Raw genomic sequence first — 21463 nt, forward strand, 5'->3', positions numbered from 1 at the left:
ACGATATGATCTACTTACACATTTGGGGTGTGATGTCTTTTTCAAGGCATTGACTCAGTAGATAAGATCGAATGTATTTGGTTAAATCGGACTAGGACCGATATTGATTATTGATTGATAAATAAGTATCGTTGTTATCGAATCTAATTAATCTCACAATGTTGATCATAAGTTAAGTCAATCTTAATTCTGAGTGATAATATTCTGATAATTATATTATTTAAATCTTTTGACTTGTTTGTTACCAGCTTACCCTACGGTCTAGCCCATACATACATCTTGGAAATTTAGTAGTGTAATTGAGTGGGAGTAGTATTCATATATATGAAATCTATAGCTTTTGTTTGAGAAGTGAAAAGATGATTTCCTTAATTGCATTTTTCAAAAGGTTAAATGATTGACATCTAATTTTTGTGATTATGTTCACGGAAATATCATTTATTAGGAACTTAGTGGGAATTAAGGATAAAATATTGATGACGGGTAAAACAATAATTTGCACTCAACTTGTTAGTAAGTCATCGATAGAGGATTAACTGACTGTAATGGTTATAACAATGGACAACATATTTATGGTTTGGAAAATATGTTCTATGAATTCAATAGTTCAATTCTGAGTCTATAATGGAGTCACGAGTAATTAATAAGGTAGTGAAATTATTCATAAACAAATTCACGGTAACTTATTTGAGCTTGATTTCATGGATCCATGGTCCCCACATCACCTTTGATTAAATCATCTAGAATGTCTCAATTAATTGATTTAATTATCAATTAGGATTTTTAAAGTTGACTAGGTCAATTTTGGAAAATTTTACAGAAAAATGAGATTTAGAAAATAAAAGAGAATCTTTGGGTAAATTTATTAATATTGATAAATTGATGTCAATATAAATAAATAATATTAAATCAAGTTTCAAATTATAATTACTTCATTTGAATAAGGATTTAATTAATTAAAAATAAACAAATAAATAAAATGTTTTGAATTTAGTCCCAATTGAGATTTAAATTCAAAACACAAAGATTGGGCCCAAGTCCATTTGTGCCAGCCCAAGACTTTTATTTTTTGTTTATTATTTTTAATTAATTTAAATTTAAATAAATCTCATTAAGTTGTCCATATAAAGAATATGATATCTAGGGTTTTCAGAAGGAAGTCTCAATTGATTCATTGGGTAAGTGAAAATCTAGACAGTCTAATCCTTTCTTACCATTCACTCTCTTCTTCTCTTCTAGATCTCTATCTCATGTGTTGTGAACTAGCCCACACTAGTTCTAGGTTGATGAAAGGCTTGGTGAGGAAGACCGTGTTCTTGATCTAGTTCAATCTCTTGATAATACTCTACTACCTAAATGAACAAAGGATTAGAGAGATTGAAGGAATGAGTTGTTCTAGTTCCGCTGCGTAATGTAAATTTCTTTACTTTACTCTGTTTTGTATTAATTTCATAAGGGCATGTTCTAGGTATTTACATGTTTGTTTGATAATATGTAAATTACATGAAAATAAAAAAAGATCCTGCAATATGTATTTCTTACACAATATCTATTTTATCACTGTTAGGGTTTCTTGTTCGTCTTCCTTATGCTATGTATGTTAAGTTGTTCTTACTAAGTGTTTCACATACCTATTTGTTTTACGTTGTAGGTAAGCCAAAATGCAAGACGAATCAATGAACGCTATAGTCTGTCATGCGGAATCTACATGTGGTCCGACTATTGAAGTCGCTATGCTCTTGTCAAGTTTTATTTTGTATAAAAAATTTATGTCGTTTATGTTTAAGTTGTTTTAAAGTTTCAAACACGATAATCTTATTTTAAGCATGTGCATGCTTCTAAACTAAGTAAGCATTTAAAAAAAAAATTATATGGATTTTTGGGTCTTTTAACTAAACAAAATTAAGATGTTTTCCCCAAATGATGTATGTTTTACGCAATTATGTTAGTCCTTTTTAATGGGTCGTTCAATTAACTAATGGAATCTTCTTGTACCTCAGTTCCTTGACTTCCTCTTTGATGATATGCTCAAGCTGCTCTTCATAACTCAGGTCCTGCTTTAGTTGTAACGGCTCATAACTCAAGACATGGGAGGGAGACGACACGTACTTATGCAACATCAAGATGTGAAAGATGTTATGCGATTCAGTGGGTGCTGGGGCATTGCCAAACAGTACACAACTTTCCCAATTCTATCCACAATCTCAAATGGACCTATATCTCTCAGGTTCAACTTCTCTTTCTTGCCAAAATGCATAACTCCTTTCACTAGCGAGACTTTTAAAACATAAAATCACCTACTGAAAACTCGATGTCCCTTCTCTTAAGGTATGTGTATCTATTTTGCCTAATTTGAAAAGTAAGCCTTCTTTGGCGAATTTTCTCAATTTCCTAATTGGCTTCCCTAACTGCCTCGGGGCCTAATTTATGTTTCTCCCCAACTTCATCCCAGTACAAGGGAGATCAACACTTGCGCCTATATAGCATCTCGTAAGGAACCATTCCAATAGTAGACTGGTAACTATTGTTGTAAGAGAACTCCATTAGGGGTAGGTATATATCAACCCCAAGATTTTGACAAATCCAAAGAATAACACATAAACATATCTTCCAAAATATGGATGGACCACTCAGACTACCCATCTGGCTGAGGGTGAAAAGCGGTACTGAATTTCAATCTTGTACCCGTTTCTTTATGAAATCTTTTCCAAAAGTTTGAAGTAAACACTGAGCCTCTGTCAGAGATAATCGACTTTGGTCTCCTGTGGAGTCTCACAATATCACTAACGTATAACTATGTGTACTGATTTGCTGTATAAGTTGTCTTAACTAGCAGGAAGTGAGGAGACTTGGTGAGTCTACCTACCACTATCAAGGTAGATTCATGTTGTTTTGTGGTCCTAGGTAACCTTACCACAACATCCATTGCTCTGTCTTCCCACTTTTATTCTAGAATATAGAGTGGTCGTAGTAACCTTGTTGGCCACTGATGTTCTGTCTTCACTTGCTGACAAGTTAGGCATTTGGCGACAAGCTCAGCAATTTTTTTTTTCATTCCCTACAACAAATATAACGCCTTAAAGTCCTGGTACATTTTGGTAGATATCAGATGCAAATAATCAGGTGTCTTATGTGCCTCTTTCACAATACTTGTTTTAATCTCATCACCAGTAGGCACACAAATTCTATCCAAGTATCGCAGCAACCCTCCCTTGGACATAGGGAAGTCGCCATTACCATTTTCTTGTACCCAACCTCTTGCTTCACTAGGGAATCATCTGCTTTCTAGTCTTCTCTAATCCGATCTAGCAGAGTGGACTATAGGGTGACATTTGCTAGGCTTTCTATTACCAACTCAATTCCACAACTAATGATCTCCTTTCGCTTTTGTACCTTTATTGTACTCCGGTCTTAGCACTTCCCTGTCCCCGCCTGCTCAATGTGTCAGCCACTACATTGGCCTTGCATAGGTGGTATAGAACATTACATTAATAATCTTTTACTAGTTCTAATCACCTTTTTTTCCTCATATTCAACTTTTTCTGAGTGAAGAAGTATTTCAGACTCTTATGGCTGATGTGAATCTCGCACTTGTCTCTGTATAGGTGGTGTCTCCAAATCTTTAGTGTGAACATTACGGCTTCCAATTCTAGGTCATGAGTAGGATAACTCTGTTCATAATCTTTGAGTTGCCCCGAGGCGTAGGTTACTACATCCCAATTCTACATTAACACGCATTCCAAGCCATTCTTGGACACATCGAAATACACCACGAATATTTCCCCTTTGGTGGGAACACAAACCATCAGTGCAGAGAATCACTTATCTTCCATAGTCTGAAAAATTTTCTCCATGTTTCTTGGCCCAGGTGAACTTTGGTGCTTGCATTTCACGTTGGTCAAGGGTGTTGCATTCTTGGGGAAACCCTCAACGAACTTTCAGTAGTAACTCGCTAGTCCTAAGAAACTTTGGACCTCTGAAGCATTCTTGGGTTGGGCCGGTCCTTATGCCCTCAATCTTAGCTGGGTACACTGCTATTCCATCTTTAGACACTATATGCCCTAGGAATGTTACTTGTTCTAACCAGAATTCACCCTTTGGAAAACTTAGTATAGAACTGATGTTCTCGAAGTCTGTTGAGTGTCTATCTCAATTGCTTCTCCTTCTCTTCCTTAGTCTTAGAGTAGATTATGATGTCATCTATGAACACCACTATGAACTTGTCCAATCGAGTCTCTAAATACTTTATTTCATTTCCATGAATGTTGTTGGGGCATTGGTGATACCAAAAGATATCACTAGAAACTCATGATGACCATAGCGGGTTCTAAATGTCGTCTTGGGTACATCTCTCTCCTTACCTTTAACTGATGGCATCCAGATCGTAGGTCAATCATGGAGAACACTGTTTCCCCTTGTAGTTGATCAAAAAGGTAATCTATCAAAGGCATATGATACTTGTCATTTATTATGACCTTATTGAGTTCTCAGTAATCGCTGCACATTCTCATACTGCCATTCATTTATAAAAAAAAATTCAATATTGAAAGGAGAGAAAGAATATAGTAAATACATAAAAATCCTTAACATAGTTTCATAACATCCAAATATCCCAAAAATATCCAAACATGTCAAAAGAGAATCCCATTTATTCCAATAATAATAGACAATGGATTTAGCAGAAAAGGGACTCTAATCCTCAACTTTCAACTCATCCCTGGAGTCCTAATCAAAGATGTCATCAGAGATATGAAAGTAATCAGGGGCACTAGCCTTTTCCCTTAGCCTGTCACTTACTTCTGGTATAACAAATAGCGTCTCTTATCGCGCTGCTTCTCCCTCAAGATTGTGCACCATCTCCTCGTGCTCCTCTAGACTCCCATCCTCATCGGAAGGTAGCAAATCCTAGATCGTCCTGGATTATGTCATGCCATGCAACAGTTAGTTGGAGAAGAGCGTTGGGGAATGTAGCTAGGGATTCCCTTAGAACCCAATAGGGTCTGATGGGCCCAATCAGTGCTCCCCTTTTGTTAATTATCCCCTGCATAGGCTCGATACCTCCTTGGTCTTTCGAAGCACAGTGATCTTCCAGTCTTCTTCATCCTCATCGATCTGAATCCTAGAATCTCATCTATCTCCTGAAGAAGTTTCTTTCTAGTTGTCTTAATAATGGGAGGCATAATATCTACTCTGCAACCAAAGTACTAACTACTTGAAAGAAAGTAAAGCAAAGTAAATAAATATGGAATATAATGTGAAGGGGTTCTTTCAAAACATGAACGACCGTCTCTGATACAATTTGTAAAATTCCCTATTCTACTATCTTTTGCAAACAATAAATAATCGATATTTATGTAGAATATTAAATATGCATTATAGTCCCATTTGTTTTTCATGAAATTTTTTAACATAAAAATGTAAGGTCCCACTGAAAGTATAAATAACATAATAAACTCATAAAATGTTCATTGGCGTTTCTAGATCGTTTTCCTTACAAATACATACTTAGACTATAGAATGCCCCACATAACCATGCATGCCAATCTAAAAACCTATCGCCTGCCTGTAAAGGAAAGTAAGGGGGTGAGCTAAAGGCCCAGTAAGGAAGTACAAATAAATAAGGAACAAACAATGATAAAAGCATAAGCGACATATCTCATAAATTCTTAACATATTTTCCTTATAGCAATCACTATAAACATAAGTCATTTCATAATTATAAACATAAGATTATATAAAACATAATCATTAACATACAACATATGATCATGGCACTCCTATTGTCCATGTCACATTGTGAAGACATAACCATTACAACGTAAGTCATAACCATCAAAATAAGCATAATCATACAACATAAGATCATGGTAACCCTATTATACAAGATCACATGTGACTCTCCTTTGGTCACTTACATGGCGCCCTTATTGTCCATGTTTTACTTGGCACCCCTATTGTCCAGATTTTAGGCACGTCTGCCTTTATATTGATGCATCACTAGGTTAAGAAAAAACAAACAAATTCATATATATATATATCATAACTAGAGTCCATTCAGAAACAATATAGAAATCTAGCTAACCTCCTTACCTCAGTCCAAGCTATAGAATGTGAGATGGCTTTCACAATGAGCCTAGAAAAGTCAATTAAAAACTCATCTTAATATCTAGTAAAACTAAACACACCTCACAAATACACCCTATGTGATGGGTCATGCGCACGTGGCACAAGTGGTACTACAACTTCATATAAAATCATAAAAGAACAATATCAATTCTACTAGTTAATCCTCACTGTTTTCAAAATAAGAACCATGTATTTGATTAAACAACATTTATTTGAACATAAATATAAACTTTCATGGAACATTCATACGTGAGATGGTTCTTAAAATTCACTTTGCAATTGGTAAAATTTATTCATTTATTTCTTGTCAATTTCATAAAATTCAGCAAGCATACATTATTTACCAACTTGATTAATACCATATTACATCTTTAAAATCATAAAATTTCACTCTCAAATTTTATTACAGAAAGTTATTTTATTAAACATATCGTTTAGCTATAATTGCACCAAGTAATAATTTCATTTATTATATAATACCCATAAAATGTTACAATATTATAATTTCTCATAAAATAATGAATTTGGCAAAAATTATTTATTTCATAAAGTACTCTTTTAATTTGGTAAAATTAATTAAATAATACCACAAAATGTGCCATCAATTTATCCTTTTTAAATTAAGATTTCTAGATCACAAAATTCATACTATTTACATTTATCTATAATTTGGAAAAAGCACTAATAATACTCACATTTTTAATAAACCACAATCTTTAAACAATATTTTCATGTCTTCCTATAAGAACACCCTAATCTATTTCTTTATAAAGCAATGCTCAACTCATATTTATTAGAAAAATACCATTTTAGAGAAAAGGTTCCGTGGGGCCTTGATAAAACATGCAATTTGGGCCCATCAGTTTGAAAATAAAAAAAATATTGTGTCTTTATGGAGTATTTGAAAATAAAATTAAAATAACAAGCCCCACTGAGGAAATTTAAAACATAAACCATAACATAAGTTCTCAATAATTTCTTGGCGCTCATTTTGATTTTTAATTGCTCAAAGGACACCTCGCATCATACACGGCTAGACGTCGGAACCTCCCACAACGTTGTGCGTGCCAAGGACAAACCCTATTGCCTACCTGAAAGGGAGAAAAGTAAGGGGTGAGATAAAAGCCTAGTAAGGAAGTACAAACAAATTCAACAGTATTCAAGATAGCGCAAGAAGACTATATTCATATCGTAAACTCATGGGAAAACATATCGTAACCATATCATATTCATGCTCATATATTATAATCATAATCATACATCATGTGATCATAGCATCCCTATTGTCCATGTCACATCCTGAGGTAACCAACAAAAGCATAAACTAGTAAGACCTCCTCTATTAGGTAAACAGGATCTCAGGTCCTCAACTAACCAAGACACGTCTGCCCTATGAGTTACATCATATCCTTAGTAACTCCTTTGTTGTGTTGTGTTCAGCACGCTAACAACCTACTGGTTTTCATACAACATACAAGCAGACATACACAACTCATATCATAACATAATAATTTTTACTTTTCATAACACTTTAGTTTACCATAGCTCATACTTTCCATAACACCATAATTCTTGCAATCATATGTGTGCATACTTTTCATAACATAATTCATATAAATTCTAGTTAACTTCCTCACCTCAAGCCAAGCAAAATATAAAGTGTGGGGTACTTCACAACGAGCCTAAAATCACAATCAAATGTTCTTATTAAAATCATGTAAGGCTGCACATGCCTAACATACATACCCCACGTGTGCATGGACCATGCGCACTTGACACAAGTTGCACCACAACTCTATTCATACAACAACGTCACATAGATTCATATAAGAATAATGTCAATTCTACTAAGTAATTCTCAATGATTTCAAATCACGAACCATGGATTTAATTAAATAACATATATTTGAGAAAAAAAGTGAACTTGCATGTAACATGCATACGTGGAACGGTTCTTAAAACTAGCGTTGAAGTTGGAATTACTTGTTCTTTTATTGTCTTGTCAATTTCACAAAAATTCAGCAAGCATACAATAATATTCCACTTTAATTATTACAACATTACTTCTATAATTCACACATTTGTCATCCATAAATGTTATTACAAAAATTTAATTTACTAAAATAATTCATTAGCTTTAAATTACATAAAATAATAATCCTATTTATTATTTAATGACAATTAAAATATTGAGAAATTTTTTGTAGTTACTAATAATATTTAAATAATTTCTCTGATCACCTTTTAAAATAATTTTACTTAAAAAAAATTGCATAAGTATAAATGAGAAAAATACATATTTAAAGTGTGGAAAATTACTTTTATCATATACATAGTCTACGATTTAATTTATTTGAGGACATGCTTTACTAATTTAATTTAAAAGACATTTTCTCCTAATAAACCAAAAATTTCATCGAGCATTTTATTTGTTTAAAATCACATAATTGAACTAAATCCATATTTTCTTTCACAAAATATAAAAAAAAATTGCATGTGTTTAATTAGATAAAAACCTCAGTAACATGTGAAACAAGATGTCTTTTGTTTATTTAGGTTCAAAATATCTTTTTAAGGCATAACTTGTGCATTTTAGAATCACTGGTTTATCTTCACCATCAAATAATGAAAAAAAAACAGCAAGCATATGTTTATCTCAATTACAACTTTAATCATGTTAATAGCATCACCTAGCATGTTTCTATACCTTTTATGCATTTTAATATTACCATTAGCATGCAACAAACAATTAGATCATCTTAAATCACACTCACAAGGTTGAAACCTTCATGGCACAAGACATGCAAATAATACCAATAAACTTATTCAACACCAATGGTTTCAAACATAACAACAAGGGACAACATAAACTCATCATCCATTTTTTAAAAATGCCTATGCCGAAAATTACATAGCATGTTTCTAATATCCAACTTGCATCCTTTCATTATCAAAACTTGAAGATTTGTTGGAGCAATAATAATTTAAATATTAATCCTTGATCATAAAATAATATCAAAATTATAAAAATTATTCAATAGAAAAATTCTAACAATCCACATGAACCCAAGCATGTTCCAATTTCTACGTACCAATTGAAATAAAAAACAAAACCTCACATGCATTATCTACACATCCATTCACACCCAATCACACACCCAACCATAGAGTCACACACGCCTAGGCCTCTTACAAGAATACACATATTCACAGCCAATCATTTATAGGAAACTACTCATATATAACCCATATGCATATCTCCTTTCATGTTTCTATGGAATTCAAGATAGAGAACAAATTTACAATCATATTAAAGAACATAAACCAATCAACCAATAAAATAATACACCAAGATTATATCCAAAGAGATCGTAGCAACAACAAAACAATATTTAGGATAGAGGTTCCATTATCTACTTTGATAGAAATCAAGGACCCATAATGGCCACAACCTTTGATCAAACCCCCTAGGGATTTCGAAACCATAACAAGAAAGAAACACAACAACAACAAGAAAACTTAGTAATCAAGAAGGTGAGGAGATGAATTAGAAAATCAATCACTAGGGAAAACAAGGATACAAACCTCTATATCTGAACCGCCCTTCCTTCCTTCTTTTTCTTCTCCCATTCACTCATTCTCTCTCTATTTCTCTCTTTCTTTCTTTCTTTCTCTCTCTAGTTCTCTCTCTCTCTCTCTCTCTCTCTCTTAATCTCTTGCACACCAAGCACAATGAGTTTCCAATACTCATTGGTCACTATTTTATTTACCCTAAGATCTAATAACCAAGGTTAATGAAAAGGGAAACTAACCAAATCTCTTTCTCAAATCAAGGCAATGGAGACCTTGACCCATAAAGAGATATAAAATAGAATAATTAGGAAATCAATTTTCCTTTCTTTTTTTTTTTGGCTGCCATCACACTCTCCCTCTGTAACAACCCAAAATCACTAATATGGCTTAAGGGCCTTAATTAGTGTGTCGGGAGGGCATAATTGGTTTATGTGTGAATTTATTGATTTAATGCATGATTACATGATAAGCATGCTTGTATGATTATATGAATATAAATGTTATACTTGTGAGAACCACATTATTATGTGGGTAAATCTGCAGAGCACGACTCGAGGCGATCCTAGGGCTAGATAGCGGGGAAAAGTCACAACGGGGCTTAACAATTGACTTTGGATAAGTCAAGGGTATTTTAGGTATTGAGTAGTTATTTAGACTATCGAGTTATGAAAATAAATATATGGAGATATATTTGAGGTTAGGAAGTCTAGGCGGGAATATTGGGGAATTTTACTGTTTTGCCCTCGGGGACGTTTCCAGCACCCCGAGCCTCGGGATTGACTCAATGGGATAAGAATAGACAGAAAATTAAGGAGAACAATAGAAAAAATATTAGACCGACACCTATCTTTCTCAGCTCTTCTCTCTACTCTCTCTTTCAAGGAAAAACACAAGGAGGAAACCATTGAAAATTTAGTGAATCAAGCTGGGAATTTCTGAGAATTAAGGTAGGGATTTAGAGACTCAACTCAAGGATTGTCCAAGGAACATTTAATCAAAGCTAAGGTAAGAATTAAATTTTGTTTGAAGTTAGAAACTTTGAGTTTTTGACTGATTAATGAGATGATTGTGATATTGATGTTAAGGTTGAATTGGAGCTGGAAAAACTTGGGAATTAACAGGGATTCTGCTTAGAAAAGAAGTTCAGCTGAAGAGGTGAGTTATAATTCATGATTTAGAGGCTTAAATTCGAGTTTGGCATGGCTGGGTTTTGAGTTCTTGGGTTAGAAAGTTTCAGTAATTGAAATGGGTTTTCTATGGGTTTCTAGCCTAGCACTACAAGAAAAAATTCTTTTAATAACATCAAAAATGTGTTATCAAAACATACCATAACACTTTTTGATGTGTTAAGACCGACTATGTTATCGTAGGTCAGGGTACTTTACATAACACTTTATCATTGTTATACAGATGTGTTATTATACTGTCAACGATAACACACTTTCTGTGTTATTTTAATAAATAGATAAGTGTTTAATTATATTATTTATAGTCGATTATTTAACACATTTCAATACTTATAAATTTGTGTTATACTACACTTTAGTATAACACATTTTTTGTGTTATACTACACTTAGTATAACACATTTTTTGTGTTATACTACACTCTAGTATAACACATTTTTTGTGTTATATAATGAAGTTTGCGTAACAAAATTCTTTACTTATAAAAAGTGTTATTGTAATAGATATTATAACACATTTTTCGTATTATTTTAATATTTAGATAAGTTTAAATTCTCATTATATATTCATTTATATAACACTAATTTATTCTATTATATTTTTATTTTTTATTTATATAATTAAAATTAACTTTCAAATATATACTGGCATCATCAAATTAACTTGATTTTCAAATAACAAAAAGTAAAAACATTCAACATTGTATTAACAATCCACAAATTAGTTTAAAACATTCAACACTGTCATCAACAACAAAATGTTCTTTAAGTATTCAAGTCTTAAATATTAAAAATATTGAAAAGTTACTACTTTCAGCACAAAATATTGAAGAGTTTAATTTTTTACATAATAACACGTCAAAATTTGAGTAGTTGCACACTCCTACAGTACTATTTGATAGGAAAAAAACATGCAATTGAAGTTGCTTCATTGTACCAGCCATAATGATCTGATCTGATCTTCCAATTCTAGCAAAACCAACACACTCCGTGTATTCATTGCAGAATGCAATGCAACATAATACAACAACATTCAATGTTAAATTGATAAACTAAGTCTGATTTAGTTCTTTGAAATTCAAAGTTAAGACATGAGTGAGTCATAGAGTAATAGTAGTAGTTATCAACAGGATAATTTAGAAAAGTTTGAATCTAAAAACCTAATTAATCCAACTACAATAGGATAATTTAATCTCATTGAGAAACTTGAGAAAAAAAATTATAACTTTGTCTCAAATTATCAACACATAAAAAGCATAGAGCAGCAAGATTCAATTGCTACTGCAAAAGCAGAAAACATAGAAACAAATGACCAAAACTCCAGACAAGAGAACTGCATGTACCATTAAACACCATTATACATATAAAGAGCAGGTTAATTGCTAAGGCAATTGCTAATACGCAATTGCCGAACCAGCTGTAACATACACAGCACAAAGTTCGTACACACAAAGAAGAGCAACAGCTAAAACTAAAAGAACAGCATCAGCTCTTGTAGAAGTAAAATTCAGTGAAATGTGAGTGAAACTTTCTGAAGTCAGGTGGCCAGACATAAAAATAATATAATTCATCAAAAGCTTCATCACAATAATGTAACAGAACTTTAACAGGGCCAATTAACCATTTAATATAATTTCCACCTGAATGGACCAGACACTGTTAACACATCACATTGATCAACCTTCACAGAGCATATCTCCTTATTTAGCAATAATACCTCATATTATAACATTTCTCTACACTTTTCCTCCAGAAGACCAACAGAGAACATTTTCCCTGCTTACATATTGTACTCACACTGCTTACTTTTTAAGAGTGATGCATTTCTAGATATTTTTAATCACTCAAAAGAAGTGGTATTAGCATTAAATAGGTCCCCTCAGTACTAGTAAATGCTCTAAATGAGCTCTAAAAGCCTTTTAAACTCCGTACAAAGAAAGTAGAACCAAAGTCAAAATCAAACTAAGAATAATGAAAAGCTAGATACTAAAAATCAAACACAAAATAAGACAAAAAATCTTTCAGATCAAACCACTATATTCACACAAACATATAGAAAAACATAAACAAAATAAAAGAGATAATTGGTAACTAACGGCTAGCTGGGCATAACTGTGATTAAATTAGCATTTAGCCAACTAGTACAAGCCATCCCTATGGAGAGAGTTGATAGACTCTGTGAGTGAGAGAGAGAGAGAGAGAAAGTATTGTTTAACTGACCTCCATCTAACTAATAACTATTAACAAAAAGTATTGTTTAAATGACCTCCAGCATGTATAATTATTAATTAGAACATATTAAATATGGTGAAACAGAAGCATGTATAATTGGAAAATATTAAATTTGGTGAAAATAAGTGATTAATGAAGACACTAGACTAGCATAATCAAACCTTCTCTTGATTTCCAATTGTAGAATTTGTCAAATAAAATATTTATTAGAAAATAGAGAATAACAAGAATTACAAATCATTGCTCCCAACACTCCTTAGTACATAATTTAATGAGTTTATAGTCTTCTTTTTAGCGTGCCTCAGGAGACCAAACAACACAACAAAAAAGTATTGAAATAAGAATAAGCACCACTTAAGTAGAAAGAAAAAAAACAATCAATAAGCAAGCAAGACCATTAAACGCTTATTCAATGCATGGCTTGTTCATAACAATTCATTTAATAAGTAATTTGCAAATATAACAAGAAACATGTATTCCAACAAATAAGATTGTCCTAGCATATAATTGGCAGAAAAAAAATACCTCATCCATTCAAATCAAGCCATGACGACGATCAGGCCAATCCAGAAGTAGCAAGAGGGTTGCTAGTGCAGACCCTTCCATCTCGAACAAGAGACAAGCTGTTAGTGCCAACTCTCGATATTGGACCAATCTAAGATGGAACAACACTACTTGGACTTCTTATATGAGCCAAAGAAGGCAGGGAACTCAAAGGAGACCCAATATGCTGCAGCAATTGACTTAAGATGATTGTTGTGACCAAAGGAAAATCTCCCTAGAGCTGCCAGGATGGAAAAGAAATCAAACTTCATTAGCTCAGTTAACAAATTACAATACTGCCCCGAGAGGATCAGGTGTGTTTGAGCAGCCTTAAGAGTATGAACAGCTGCCAATATAATGCCTAAAAACCTGGTGCAAACGACTTCTTAGAACTAAACAAGTCAACAAATGAATAGGCAATTTTTTATGATAAACTACATACCAACAGCAACCTCTGCTCTGACTAATGGACTTCCATCTGAAGCTACGCTTAATAGGCTTTTAATAATACTAATCTCTGTAAAGAAAGAAAGATAGGATCAGAAAGAGTACACAGTCGTTACTCCTTAGGAACTAGAAAGTTACATCTAACATGTGAGAAATAATCATAGCAAAATTGGAGTGTATAAATATCATATGAATTAAAATACATATAGCTTATTAGCTTTTATGTTTAGACATTTAGTTGACGCACTGGCATGAGAAACTGAGGTTCTATTCAAGAAAAAAACAAAGATGGGGCACAATGATGTGATCTACTCATCATGATACCACATAGATGGGTCACTGATTTGATCTACAACAAGCTTAACACTCTCAAGGTCCTATTTTAATCATACCAGGTAAGCCTATACCATTTGAAATATAGAACCATTGTGTCTAAAAGAGTGATTGCTTAATCTAACAATGATAAGATACGGTTCAGTATACACAACTGTCAACAACACTTAAAACATATGTCCAAATACCAAATAGCCCAAAAAGAATACAGTGAGATATAAATTGTCCATTCATATAGTAATTACTGACTAAGATGGCCATAAACGAACGAAGTGATGTATTGGAACAGCTATCAATGTTCCAAATCTGTCGTTAATTCGTCCAACAATTTCATGGACCTGGCTTGTGAGTTTTTGATCTGTGAAAATGCAATATGAAACATTGTATTAATTGAATTTTAGCAACAAAGCAAACAAAATGCACTTAGAATTGAAGTGTACTTCCTCAAACAAGGTAAGTTGTTTAACTCGGAAAAAAAATATCTTAACCATTGTTGACTGAGTAAATTATTTTAAAACAATGACAGTAATAAGATGGAGAGACAAAATAGAACACTATTCTCCATCAACCCAAGCTACAATCAGAAGTAACCTAGAACTCAAAACATAAAGCTTATAGCTCAAATTCAGACATAGAAACACATTAAACTACTAAAGGATCTAGCACAAGGAATTCAACTTAAATTTAGACATTCCAATGAGTTTTTCTCTCCTTACTAAAGAAGAAGAATTCCTAAAATGCAACAGACGCTAGTCCTTCTGCCAGGGCTTGAATTAATCAAGGAAACAAAAAGAAATCATTAAACATAAAGAATAAAACTGTTTGCAAATCAGGCAAACACAAGAAGAAGCAATGCAAATTTAGACAGAAGTATACACTCTGGAACATCTGTTCTAGTTGGCATAGCAATTTGCAACAAAACTACTTTGTCACGCCAATCAGGGTTTTGCTCGAGGAATTTTTCGAAGGCCAATATCTTCTGAGGAATCCCTTTGATCATATCAAGGCAATCTACACCTAACATCACCTGTAATGCCATATATTTCACATAAGAAATAGTTAATATATAAAACATAAGATATATCATTAAATATATAAATTAGAGAGGAAAAAAATATTAATCTACTAAAATTAGAATTACAAACACCTCTCTACCCATGCAACAAGCAGTAGCAATAGCATAAATAGAAATGTGTCACTAGGAAGGTAAGGACTAAGAATTATCTAATAGCTTTACAGTAAAAGAACCAAACAGGAATATCCAGGACGTACACTCTGAAACAAATCATAAGTTTCCATAACGTGTGGGCTAAAGAAACTAGACAGTGATAACTTGCACATGTTACTATCATAAGCAAGGTCTCAAAGCATATCAAGCGACTAGCTATCCTAAAACTTCATGTCATAGGAAAATAGACAGTGAGATAAATTATGCTTAAGAATTAATACATGTTCCCATTATGTTGTGTAAGTTGAGTGTATGCATGGCATACTTTTATTCTAAAAATATATTATTTACCTTCCGCCCAACAAATCTTTCTTTAAGTTCTCTGATGTGTTCCTATACTTGAGGAAGCTCTAGTGCACGTATAAAGCGATCTGAATCTATAGCGATGGGACACTGAAAATTTTAGCACTGGAGTCAAAATGAGTAACAAGTTGGCATACTGAAGTTTACTCATATAATGAAGAAATCTAAAACTTTCTAGAATTTTCCAAGTCATTAACTAGTTTCTACTATTCTCTAAATAATTCTATAATAATCTATATCATAGTCTAATTAATTCTAGGTTTCTCCTAGAACATTCTAGAATACATTTAACAGAAGAACATCATAATAAGTGAAGCACGTTTGCATATGCTGAACAAACTACCTATTTTTTCTACTCCAGCTGACTTTAAAAGACTGGTTCTTGACAACTTTAAACAAAAGTCATATATAGTATTCAATAAGTGCTGCCGATTACTCAACGTAGCCGACTAAATATGCAGCAAGAACTGAGCACAACAGTTGTGATCGAGATCGCAATGTCCTGTGAATTTCATATGAAGGAAAAGGAGTATGTAGAAACCAACCAACTTTCATTAATTTTTTTGAAATCTTTCAAGCATTTTGGAAGATACATAAGATGGTAATCAACTTTCATTGATTATATGCAGCAAACTGAGACTTCTATGCTATAATGAGAGAATTTTTGTGTAGTACTTGTATGATTACAAAATATCTTGTAGTGAAAAAGAAGGTAGGTGATACTACAGTGAGTCTCGATACAGTGGAAGTGGAATTTGGTAGCTGTAGTAGGGAAGAAGAACTCCACACTAAGCAGATTTTTCTTTCTTACACTATGGCGAGGGTTGGTGAGATATTTATGGTCATTGAAACAATCTACATCACCAATACTGGGGTACGTAGATAACATATAAAAGCATGTTTAACAACACATGTTAACTTTTTAAACCATGTCCTTTGCTACACACAATGAAACAGGGCACAATGAACTCATTTTAACGTGTAAGCTGATTTTATAACTTCTTTTATTGATTAATTTTGTTCTTGAGTCCCCTAGATGGCTGGTATGAATTGGATCAAAACTAAGCTTAGAAAACATAGAAACTTTGAAAATTTCGATAGCCCCTAAAAGATACAAGCAAACAGAGCAAAGTCAACCTAGACATACTTTGGCATCAATGAGTTATCATTAAGGTTTATTTTAACGAGTTTACAAATGATGGTAATGAGCATTATTAACAAAAAAATTATGCTCTACCACAGTGAGCAAGACAAACCTGCACTAAAGTAGTGGGTCTATGTGTACATATAATCAAATGGTGGTAATTGGTGGTGGGGCTATGAGGTTATAAATTGCGGTTCAAGACCAACAAATATCTTTAACTATTTGTACACATGTACTATTCACCGAATTCCACAGTTGCTCTTTAACTATTTGATACTGAAAATAAGTATACTAATAAAGACTAACAAAGATCACTTCACTTTTCACTTATCCCTCTCTATTCTTATCCAGTTGGTCATATTATATAAAATTTAATTGAATATACACATAAATATAAAAGTAACAATCACCACTTGTTCAATTACCTTACATAGTTAAAAATTCAAGAATCCTCTGACCAAGCTTTAAGCTTCTAGTTGCTGGCTAATCTTTTCCAAAGTCTACATGAAAATATTGAATAAATGCTTGTTAGTGGAAAGAAAATTTTAGTCAAGCAACATGATTGGCAAGAAAGTAAGTGCATGCTAGTAGACCACTTGGCAAGAGAAGAAGTGATGTGGTGAGCTAGTTGTCAAGTTATTGAATGTTGGCCTAGTCAACTGTTAATATACATGCATAAGAATTAATCTTCTAGCGGTGGTTAGAAAGTATTTCAGCTATTATAAATATTAGTGTGTTAGTAGTTTGTGTCATTTTTCGAATGGTCAGTAAGAATAGTTGTTTACTGTCATATTATTCTCTACTTTTAGTATGTAAAGGCAGAATTTTTTTAATTGCTTATAGGACTTTCAATAAACAGTTTGTGTGCATAGCTTCCCATATTTCTTAAATCGGGTTCAAATCTCTAGACACTACAAATGCAATATTATAGATGCAATTAACATTAAAGTACAAACATCATAACCATTGTTGTAAGTAACATTGGATCTTGTTTATCCTTTTTTTTTTTTTGTCAGAATATATACACAACACAAAGCAGAAGCTTTGAAAAAAGTGTAATTTACCTTTGAAAAGAAACAACAAAAAAACAACACTAATATAAAAAAAAATGAGAAAAAGAGGGTCTGAAAACAAAATTAGAGGGTTTGAAAAAGAGGGTTTCCAGTATTCCTCTGTACTTGCCACCTACATCAATAAAAAACCCAATTATATAATAATTTAAAAACAAAACAACAATAACAAACTAATAAAACGTTCACATCACAAATACAAAATCAATCACAAGCACAAGTTAGAGAATATTCTTAAAATTTGAGAAAAACAAGAATCTCATATATAAACATATTAATGACTTGGTTAAAATTTATATATAAAACCGTAATAATGATAATCAATTAATATAGTAAATTAAAATTTTAATGCCCGAAATAACACTGTTTTATAATTTAGTCATATCATCTTCATTGCAAACTCATATTTACAACAACAATTTTAATTGCCTTTCTTCTGCATGTGTGAAAAAAGGTCACTAGTATAAGAGATAATTGGAACAAGGCTCCAAGTCCGAGGGCTATGTTAACAAAATTACTTTAGCAACTAAGTAAGCTCTCAATTTCAAGGAAACTTGAGTGAACAAAACTTACAGTAGACTAAACTCCAAGTCATTATCACTAATAGATTTCAATCAAGCTAGAATGCATGTTTGATTTCCACGACTAATGAATGACTTATACAAAGCAAAACTCCATATCTCTATGGACCAAGACCAAGCATTTCATAATATTTTTTATCTTCACTAAGTAAAACAAAATGACCAGTGAACTTTTTTTTTAACAATGTTGGTCTCCACAGCCTCAAGGTTTTCATTATCTTAATGTCATCATAAATTTACACTTATTGAGATTACAATTTCCCACATTATAAGAATACTTATTGAGATTACAATTTCCAAATTTACACTTTCAATACAACCCAAATATGGTCCAAAAAGTTAATTTGCTCTAGTATGTAAATAAATTACAAATATGGTCCAAATAATAGAGATGCCCAAATTTATTTTGAATCCCAGTTACAATAATAAGATCCATGCTTATTAATTAGATACTAAGGTTAGCCATTATTTTTTTCTTAAATTTAAAACAACTGAATAATAGAAACAGTGCGAAACTCATAAATTTCAATTATGTTGCACTAAAAAAACCATACCACAACCCTCTCACCCTTAACACAAGTCAAAAGTTGGAAAATTTTATTGAAAGAACTGAAACCAACAAGAAAAAATAGCTCAAAAAGAGACGTTTATTAAATTTTGATTTATTAAAGTTGAATAAAGATATTCAGTCTTCAAAGTACACATTTTTAGCTAATTTTCAAGTAGTGGGACAAAAGTGAAGCATATAATTGTAAATTTAGATTTCTATTCATTAAGATTTGTCCACTAAAAAAGATATAAGAGTGTAATCCCCCATTCTCTCTATTCTGTAGCCATTAAATAATTTACTATACTTTCATCATTTTGGTTTTGGAAATTAGTTGCCATGGAATGAGACCATACCAAACTAGCTAAGATTTGCCAGTAGACATTATCTAACTTGACATGACCTCCACATAATTTAGATTTCTATTTTAATTTTTTGTTATCAATATGGGGCAGAATGTTCACAGAATCATGCAAACGCATCAGATTGATGAAAAGTTCAGATTTTAAATTTCCCTCTATTGGTTCATCTCAATATTCAAAATTGTCCCCTGTTTCTATATCTTATACTTTTCCCTGGTAGATTATGTATCTTTTCAAAATGAGTACAGAGCAATTAAACATTCTAGAACAAATGACTTAGTACTTTGAGTGCCTTGGTACTAATAGAGAGTGTTACTTGAAAACAAGTACAGAGCAATTAGTTAAACATGTTCTGCTAGTTGTTCACTACCACACTAGCACTTCAATATTCTAGTGCCACACTATTCATTTCATATTTTCATTTGACATCTCTTTAGTAATTTTAAAGAAAGTACTAACAAAAATTTCAAGTACTAAAATTTATTTCCAAATAAAGAGTCATTAAGCTCTTACCTTCATATAAAGCATAATCAAGGAGACACTGAAGTCTGATCTATGAATAAAAAATGTTGTTGCACCATAAAACTAGAAACAACAAGAAACAAAAAAGAAAAAAACAAGCTCAATAATTCCAGAAAATAAAAGATTAAAACACATCATAACAAGTAAAGTAAAGAGAGAAGCACACCCAGCAAAGGATAATGGCAATCCACCAAAAAGAAGCCCAGCATCAAGTTCGGCCAGGGTCACTTTGTTTATCTTTTACGATAGGAGACTTGCAGAGATAATCGGAACTTCTTATCCATCTCACCGCTACCATTATTTACTTCACTGCCATTTTCAATCTCATTTCCACTCTTTTTCTCTCCCACTCCACCATCTTCATTATCGTTCTCTTCCACTTCTCTCTTCCTATCCTCATCTTCATCCTCATCCTCATTTTCATTCTCGTTCTCACTCCCATTCCTATACCCATCCTCATTCACATTCTCATTTCCATCGTCACTTCCATTCCGACTCCCCATTTCTTCTCCACTCAAATACCTGTCAACAATCTTTTCCTCATCCTTCTCTTCTTCTTTTTCTTCTTCTTTTTCTTCTTTCTTTTCCTCCAAATTCGATTTCAGAACCGGCTCTTCCTCGTTCTCCTTCAATTCCAACCTCACAAGCTCCTGATGAATAGAAGCTCTGCTTACCTCCTCTTCCTTCTTTCTTGACTGCCCCATGACCGAGATCAGAAGTTTCAGAATCGGGATCACCATTGTTATTAGAAGAAGAAGAGGAAGACGGTGGCTGATACTGAAACCCTAATTGGGTATCGCTTGAGGGATGGTCAGAAGTGTGTTAGAAAACTGTTTAGAGCTTTGGAAATAAAAAAGTAGAGGCAAATAAAAAAGTAAAAAGTTGAAGATAATTTGGCTCCAAAATTTTGGTACCGCCAATTTTTTTTCCCACCTGTTATTTTATTATTTGATGTATTATAATACTTTTTCAATACTATTATATTCATATGTTATGGAAAGGGGTATTTGGTGTAGTGTGGGATAATGGGATACATGAAAAATTAGGAGTTGATGACTCCCTCTTTTCCTATAAATAACCCCATGCTTGCCTCACACTCTCATACCAAAACAAACTTCATAAAAACTCCTCCTTGTCGTGGCCTATCTCTTCATCTAGGTTTCGTGTCTCTCCAAGCAATTTCAAAGGAAACTCTCAAGAAACCCAAGGCTCTTCCACCCATTTGAGTAAGTTCTCTCTTCTTGATCTTTACTTTCAAGCATTTTA

General features: G+C 32.7%; 1 protein-coding gene across 1 annotated transcript; it reads right to left on the reverse strand.

The window, feature by feature from the left end:
• Window positions 1-20430: 20430 nt before the first annotated feature.
• Window positions 20431-20937, reverse strand: LOC133825481 (uncharacterized). Its single transcript, XM_062258413.1, has one exon. It carries the CDS (start codon window positions 20935-20937, stop codon window positions 20431-20433), a length of 507 nt encoding a protein of 168 aa, XP_062114397.1.
• Between the last annotated feature and the right edge of the window lie 526 nt (window positions 20938-21463).

The sequence above is a fragment of the Humulus lupulus genome, chromosome 3 (assembly GCF_963169125.1).
Source record: "Humulus lupulus chromosome 3, drHumLupu1.1, whole genome shotgun sequence".
NCBI lineage: Eukaryota > Viridiplantae > Streptophyta > Magnoliopsida > Rosales > Cannabaceae > Humulus > Humulus lupulus.

Coding starts and splice junctions, on each gene's coding strand:
- LOC133825481 (XM_062258413.1), bottom strand. CDS start 20,937: ATGGTGATCCCGATTCTGAAACTTCTGATCTCGGTCATGGGGCAGTCA.